Raw genomic sequence first — 8,261 nt, 5'->3', positions numbered from 1 at the left:
CTACGTGGGACTGACCCTTTAGCCCATTAAACACGTCCCTGTCATTAGGTCACTTTGCCCCTACGTGGGACTGACCCTTTAACCCATTAAACACGTCCCTGTCATTAGGTCACTTTGATCCTACGTGGGACTGACCCTTTAACCCATTAAACACGTCCCTGTCATTAGGTCACTGTGCTCCTACGTGGGACTGACCCTTTAACCCATTAAACACGTCCCTGTCACTAGGTCACTGTGCTCCTTGCCATCGCGCTCCCTCTGTTTATCGTATAAAGCACATTGAAAGCAGAAGTGTTTTATTGAGCGGTGCTGCTGCAGTAGGAGGGATTGTGATTGCAGGCGCTCTGCAGGTTCCGTATCCTCCTAGTGTTGTGTGTGTCTCCGGGATGCTCTGCGACGCTCTGCACATCTCCGGGACGCTCTGCACATCTCCGGGACGCTCTGCACATCTCCGGGACGCTCTGCACATCTCCGGGACACTCTGCACATCTCCGGGACGCTCTGCACATCTCCGGGACGTTCTGCGACGCTCTGCGCCCCTAGCTGTCCAGGCTCATGAGCAGAGCAGTTCCCCTCTTGATCCAGTGCTCTGCAGGTGCAGCCCCCGTGCGGAGCTCAACCCCGATAACAAAGGAGGCGCGCCCTGCGGTGCCCGTGCGGAGCGGGTAATAGTAACAGGGGCAGGAGTACAGACCTGCGGAGCCAGAGATACAGAGATCTGCGTTAGGGACAGATAGGAGTGTGTGTGTGTGTGAGTGTGTGTGTGTGAGAGATATCCGTGTGTGTGTGTGTGTGTGTGTGTGTGTGTGTGTGTGTGTGTGTGTGTGTGTGTGTGTGTGTGTGTGTGTGTGTGTGAGATATCCCTGTGTATGTATGTGTGTGTGTGTGTGTGTGTTTGAGAGATATCCCTGTGCATGTGTGTGTATGTGAGATGTGTGTGTGTGTGTGTGTGTGTGAGATATCCCTGTGTATGTGTGTGTGTGTGTGAGAGAGAGAGAGATATCCGTGTTTGTGTGTGTGTTTGAGAGATATCCCTGTGTATGTGTGTGTATGTGAGATGTGTGTGTGTGTGTGTGTGAGAGAGATATCCCTGTGTAGGTGTGTGTGTGTTTGAGAGAGAGAGATCCGTGTTTGTGTTATTGTGTGTGTGTGAGAGATATCCATGTGTGTGTGTATGTGAGATGTGTGTCTGTGTGTGAGAGATATCCCTGTGTATGTGTGTGTGTGTGTGTGTGTGACAGATATCCGTGTGTGTGTGTGTGTGTGTGTGTGTGTGTGTGTGTGTGTGTGTGTGTGTGTGTGTGTAAGAGAGATATCCCTGTGTATATGTGTGTGTGTACGTGAGATGTGTGTGTGTGTGTGAGTGAGATATCCCTGTGTATGTGTGTGTATGTGAGATGTGTGTGTGAGAGAGATATCTGTGTGTGTGTGTGTGTGTGACAGATATCCGTGTGTGTGCGTGAGAGATATCCCTGTGTGTATGTGTGTGTGTGTGTGAGAGAGATATCTGTGTGTGTGTGAGATGTGTGTGTGAGATGTGTGTGTGTGTGTGAGAGAGATATGTGTGTGTGTGTGTGAGAGAGAGATATCCCTGTGTGTGTATGTGAGATGTGTGTGTGTGAGAGATATCCGTGTGTGTGTGTGAGAGATATCCGTGTGTGTGTGTGTGTGAGAGATATCCGTGTGTGTGTGTGTGAGAGAGATATCCCTGTGTGTGTGTGTGTGTGTGTGTGTGTGAGAAAGAGATATCTGTGTGTGATATCCCTGTGTATGTGTGTGTGTGTATGTGAGATGTGTGTGTGTGAGAGAGATATTTGTGTGTGTGTGTGTGTGTGTGTGTGTGTGTGTTTGGGTGTGCGAGAGAGAGATTCCTATGTGTTTGTGTGTGACAGAAAGTTCTGTGTGTGTGTGTGTCAGTGTGACAGATGTGTGTGTGTGTGTGTCAGTATGACAGATGTGTGTGTGTGTGTGTGCGTGTCAGTGTGAGAGAGCCGGGCACCCTTGCTGCTCTTCTTCCTGCTCTCCGTGGGTTTGAAGTGCACGGTGGGGATGGGACACACGAGCTGCATCGGTTCCGCCTCCGTCAGGCACGAATTCTTCTTATCCCAGCCAGCGCCCTCCAGGAAGAGACCGCGGACCCACACCCCGTCCTGAGGGAGGGGACAGTGTCACCCGGTCACCTTACACACCCAGTCACTGTGTCACCCTGCGGGGGGAGGGACAGGCTCATAGCTCCCTTCTGTCTGTGTCACTGTGTCACCCTCCGGGGGGAGGGACAGGCTCATAGCTCCCTTCTGTCTGTGTCACTGTGTCACCCTGCGGGGGGAGGGACAGGCTCATAGCTCCCTTCTGTCTGTGTCACCCTGCGGGGGGAGGGACAGGCTCATAGCTCCCTTCTGTCTGTGTCACCCTGCGGGGGGAGGGACAGGCTCATAGCTCCCTTCTGTCTGTGTCACTGTGTCACCCTGCGGGGGGGGGGACAGACTCATAGCTCCCTTCTGTCTGTGTCACTGTGTCACACTGCGGGGGGGAGGGACAGGCTCATAGCTCCCTTCTGTCTGTGTCACTGTGTCACCCTGCGTGGGAGGGACAGGCTCATAGCTCCCTTCTGTCTGTGTCACTGTGTCACCCTGCACGGGGGAGGGACAGACTCATAGCTCCCTTCTGTCTGTGTCACTGTGTCACCCTGCGTGGGAGGGACAGGCTCATAGCTCCCTTCTGTCTGTGTCACTGTGTCACCCTGCACGGGGGGAGGGACAGACTCATAGCTCCCTTCTGTCTGTGTCACCCTGCGGGGGAGGGACAGGCTCATAGCTCCCTTCTGTCTGTGTCACTGTGTCACCCTGCGGGGGGGGGGGGGAGGGACAGGCTCATAGCTCCCTTCTGTCTGTGTCACTGTGTCACCCTGCGTGGGAGGGACAGGCTCATAGCTCCCTTCTGTCTGTGTCACTGTGTCACCCTGCACGGGGGAGGGACAGACTCATAGCTCCCTTCTGTCTGTGTCACTGTGTCACCCTGCGTGGGAGGGACAGGCTCATAGCTCCCTTCTGTCTGTGTCACTGTGTCACCCTGCACGGGGGGAGGGACAGACTCATAGCTCCCTTCTGTCTGTGTCACCCTGCGGGGGGAGGGACAGGCTCATAGCTCCCTTCTGTCTGTGTCACCCTGCGGGGGGAGGGACAGGCTCATAGCTCCCTTCTGTCTGTGTCACCCTGCGGGGGGAGGGACAGACTCATAGCTCTCTTCTGTCTGTGTCACTGTCACCCTGCGGGGGGAGGGACAGGCTCATAGCTCCCTTCTGTCTGTCACTGTGTCACCCTGCGGGGGGAGGGACAGACTCATAGCTCCCTTCTGTCTGTGTCACTGTGTCACCCTGCGGGGGAGGGACAGGCTCATAGCTCCCTTCTGTCTGTGTCACTGTGTCACCCTGCGGGGGGAGGGACAGACTCATAGCTCCCTTCTGTCTGTGTCACTGTCACCCTGCGGGGGGAGGGGGAGGCTCATAGCTCCCTTCTGTCTGTCACTGTGTCACCCTGCGGGGGGAGGGACAGACTCATAGCTCCCTTCTGTCTGTCACTGTGTCACCCTGCGGGGGAGGGACAGACACATAGCTCCCTTCTGTCTGTGTCACTGTGTCACCCTGCGGGGGGAGGGACAGACTCATAGCTCCCTTCTGTCTGTGTCACTGTGTCACCCTGCGGGGGGAGGGACAGACTCATAGCTCCCTTCTGTCTGTGTCACTGTGTCACCCTGCGGGGGGAGGGACAGACTCATGGCTCCCTTCTGTCTGTGTCACTGTGTCACCCTGCGGGGGGAGGGACAGACTCATAGCTCCCTTCTGTCTGTGTCACTGTGTCACCCTGCGGGGGGAGGGACAGACTCATAGCTCCCTTCTGTCTGTGTCACTGTGTCACCCTGCGGGGGGAGGGACAGACTCATAGCTCCCTTCTGTCTGTGTCACTGTGTCACCCTGCGGGGGGAGGGACAGACTCATAGCTCCCTTCTGTCTGTGTCACTGTGTCACCCTGCGGGGGGAGGGACAGACTCATAGCTCCCTTCTGTCTGTGTCACTGTGTCACCCTGCGGGGGGAGGGACAGGCTCATAGCTCCCTTCTGTCTGTGTCACTGTGTCACCCTGCGGGGGGAGGGACAGACTCATAGCTCCCTTCTGTCTGTGTCACTGTGTCACCCTGCGGGGGGAGGGACAGACTCATAGCTCCCTTCTGTCTGTGTCACCCTGCGGGGGGAGGGACAGACTCATAGCTCCCTTCTGTCTGTGTCACCCTGCGGGGGGAGGAACAGACTCATAGCTCCCTTCTGTCTGTGTCACTGTGTCACCCTGCGGGGGGAGGGACAGACTCATGGCTCCCTTCTGTCTGTGTCACTGTGTCACCCTGCGGGGGGAGGGACAGATTCATAGCTCCCTTCTGTCTGTCACTGTGTCACCCTGCGGGGGGAGGAACAGACTTATAGCTCCCTTCTGTCTGTGTCACTGTGTCACCCTGCGGGGGGAGGGACAGGCTCATAGCTCCCTTCTCACTGTGTCACTGTGTCACCCTGCGGGGGGAGGGACAGATTCATGGCTCCCTTCTGTCTGTGTCACCCTGCGGGGGAAGGGACAGACTCATAGCTCCCTTCTGTCTGTGTCACTGTGTCACCCTGCGGGGGGAGGGACAGACTCATAGCTCCCTTCTGTCTGTGTCACTGTGTCACCCTGCGGGGGGAGGGACAGACTCATGGCTCCCTTCTGTCTGTGTCACTGTGTCACCCTGCGGGGGGAGGGACAGACTCATAGCTCCCTTCTGTCTGTCACTGTGTCACCCTGCGGGGGGAGGGACAGACTCATAGCTCCCTTCTGTCTGTGTCACTGTGTCACCCTGCGGGGGGAGGGACAGACTCATAGCTCCCTTCTGTCTGTGTCACCCTGCGGGGGGAGGGACAGACTCATAGCTCCCTTCTGTCTGTGTCACTGTGTCACCCTGCGGGGGGAGGAACAGACTCATAGCTCCCTTCTGTCTGTGTCACTGTGTCACCCTGCAGGGGGCGGGACAGACTCATAGCTCCCTTCTGTCTGTGTCACTGTATCACCCTGCGGGGGGAGGGACAGGCTCATAGCTCCCTTCTGTCTGTGTCACTGTGTCACCCTGCGGGGGGAGGGACAGGCTCATAGCTCCCTTCTCACTGTGTCACCCTGCGGGGGGAGGGACAGGCTCATAGCTCCCTTCTGTCTGTGTTACTGTCACCCTGCGGGGGGAGGGACAGGCTCATAGCTCCCTTCTGTCTGTGTCACTGTGTCACCCTGCGGGGGGAGGGACAGACTCATAGCTCCCTTCTGTCTGTGTTACTGTCACCCTGCGGGGGGAGGGACAGGCTCATAGCTCCCTTCTGTCTGTGTTACTGTCACCCTGCGGGGGGAGGGACAGGCTCATAGCTCCCTTCTGTCTGTGTCACTGTGTCACCCTGCGGGGGGAGGGACAGACTCATAGCTCCCTTCTGTCTGTGTTACTGTCACCCTGCGGGGGGAGGGACAGGCTCATAGCTCCCGTCTCTCTGTGTCACTGTGCAGTTCTCACCTTTGGTGGATAAACAAGGTTATTGTCGTCCACAGTGGACACAATGAATTCCCAGGACAGAGAGTCCACCGAGATCTGAGGGACAGAGGGGACATCAGTGTCACTGCACCTGCTTTTTGTCATTTCCCCCTCTCCCCTCCCCTTTGCCATCCCCTCCCCCACACCCTCTCTTCTGCCCCCCTCACACCCTCTCTCCCCCCACCCCTCTCTTCTCCCCCCCCACACCCTCTCTTCTGCCCCCCTCACACCCTCTCTCCCCCCCACCCCTCTCTTCTCCCCCCCACCCCTCTCTTCTCCCCCCCACACCCTCTCTTCTCCCCCCCACACCCTCTCTTCTCCCCCCCACACCCTCTCTTCTCCCCCCCCCACACCCTCTCTTCTCCCCCCCCACACCCTCTCTTCTCCCCCCCCCACACCCTCTCTTCTCCCCCCCCCACACACCCTCTCTTCTCCCCCACACACCCTCTCTTCTCCCCCCCCCACACCCTCTCTTCTCCCCCCCCCCACACCCTCTCTTCTCCCCCCCCACACCCTCTCTTCTCCCCCCCCCACACCCTCTCTTCTCCCCCCCCACACCCTCTCTTCTCCCCCCCCACACCCTCTCTTCTCCCCCCCCACACCCTCTCTTCTCCCCCCCCCACACCCTCTCTTCTCCCCCCCACACCCTCTCTTCTCCCCCCCCACACCCTCTCTTCTCCCCCACACACCCTCTCTTCTCCCCCCCCACACACCCTCTCTTCTTCCCCCCCCCACACCCTCTCTTCTCCCCCCCCCACACACCCTCTCTTCTCCCCCCCACACCCTCTCTTCTCCCCCCCCCCCACACCCTCTCTTCTCCCCCCCACACACCCTCTCTTCTCCCCCCCCACACCCCCTCTTCTCCCCCCCACACCCTCTCTTCTCCCCCCCCCACAACCTCTCTTCTCCCCCCCCCACACCTTCTCTTCTCCCCCCCCCCCCACACACCCTCTCTTCTCCCCCCCCACACCCTCTCTTCTCCCCCCCACACACCCTCTCTTCTCCCCCCCCACACACCCTCTCTTCTCCCCCCCCACACACCCTCTCTTCTCCCCCCCCCACACCCTCTCTTCTCCCCCCCCACACCCTCTCTTCTCCCCCCCACACCCTCTCTTCTCCCCCCCACACAACCTCTCTTCTCCCCCCACAACCTCTCTTCTCCCCCCCCACACCCTCTCTTCTCCCCCCCACAACCTCTCTCCTCCCCCCCCACCTTCTCTTCTCCCCCCACACCTTCTTTTCTCCCCCCCCACACCCTCTCTTCTCCCCCCCACACCCTCTCTTCTTGTCCCCCACACCCTCTCTTCTTGTCCCCCACACCCTCTCTTCTCGTCCCCCACACCCTCTCTTCTCGTCCCCCACACCCTCTTCTCGTCCCCCACACCCTCTCTTCTCGTCCCCCACACCCTCTCTTCTCGTCCCCCACACCCTCTCTCGTCCCCCACAACCTCTGTTCTCGTCCCCCACACCCTCTCTCGTCCCCCACACCCTCTCTCGTCCCCCACACCCTCTCTCGTCCCCCACATCCTCTCGTCCCCCCCCACACCCTCTCTTGTCCCCCCCACACCCTCTCTTCTCCCCCCCACACCCTCTCTTCTCCCCCCCACACCCTCTCTTCTCCCCCCCACACCCTCTCTTCTACCCACCACCCTCTCTTCTCCCCCCCACACCCTCTCTTCTACCCACCACCCTCTCTTGTCCCCCCACCCTCTCTTCTCCCCCCCACACCTTCTCTTCCCCCCCACACCCTCCCTTCTCCCCCCCCACACCCTCCCTTCTCCCCCCCCACACCCTCCCTTCTCCCCCCCCACACCCTCCCTTCTCCCCCCCCACACCCTCTCTTGTCCCCCCCCACACCCTCTCTTCTCCCCCCACACCCTCTCTTCTCCCCCCACACCTTCTCTTCTCCCCCCCACCCTCTCTTGTCCCCCCCCACACCCTCTCTTCTCCCCCCCACACCTTCTCTTCCCCCCGACACCCTCTCTTCTCCCCCCCACACCCTCTCTTCTCGTCCCCCACACCCTCTCTTCTCGTCCCCCACACCCTCTTCTCGTCCCCCACACCCTCTCTTCTCGTCCCCCACACCCTCTCTTCTCGTCCCCCACACCCTCTCTCGTCCCCCACAACCTCTGTTCTCGTCCCCCACACCCTCTCTCGTCCCCCACACCCTCTCTCGTCCCCCACACCCTCTCTCGTCCCCCACATCCTCTCGTCCCCCCCCACACCCTCTCTTGTCCCCCCCACACCCTCTCTTCTCCCCCCCACACCCTCTCTTCTCCCCCCCACACCCTCTCTTCTCCCCCCCACACCCTCTCTTCTACCCACCACCCTCTCTTCTCCCCCCCACACCCTCTCTTCTACCCACCACCCTCTCTTGTCCCCCCACCCTCTCTTCTCCCCCCCACACCTTCTCTTCCCCCCCACACCCTCCCTTCTCCCCCCCCACACCCTCCCTTCTCCCCCCCCACACCCTCCCTTCTCCCCCCCCACACCCTCCCTTCTCCCCCCCCACACCCTCTCTTGTCCCCCCCCACACCCTCTCTTCTCCCCCCACACCCTCTCTTCTCCCCCCACACCTTCTCTTCTCCCCCCCACCCTCTCTTGTCCCCCCCCACACCCTCTCTTCTCCCCCCCACACCTTCTCTTCCCCCCGACACCCTCTCTTCTCCC

The 8,261-nt window shown here is 59.8% G+C and overlaps 1 protein-coding gene across 1 annotated transcript in view; it reads right to left on the bottom strand.

Annotated features, from left to right (window-relative positions):
* Positions 1–279: 279 nt before the first annotated feature.
* The window catches only part of LOC142486752 (dynein axonemal heavy chain 2-like), a gene marked incomplete at its 5' end in the record, with an annotated part of 90,252 nt that continues 82,270 nt past the window's right edge, over positions 280–8,261 (bottom strand). The window contains 3 exons of the mRNA XM_075585208.1: positions 280–694; positions 2,000–2,150; positions 5,574–5,648. Coding sequence (XP_075441323.1) covers positions 540–694; positions 2,000–2,150; positions 5,574–5,648 — 381 coding nt within the window. The remainder of the gene's footprint in view (positions 695–1,999; positions 2,151–5,573; positions 5,649–8,261) is intronic.

The sequence above is a fragment of the Ascaphus truei genome, unplaced genomic scaffold (assembly GCF_040206685.1).
Source record: "Ascaphus truei isolate aAscTru1 unplaced genomic scaffold, aAscTru1.hap1 HAP1_SCAFFOLD_972, whole genome shotgun sequence".
NCBI lineage: Eukaryota > Metazoa > Chordata > Amphibia > Anura > Ascaphidae > Ascaphus > Ascaphus truei.
This window is presented reverse-complemented; position numbering and strand designations above follow the sequence as displayed.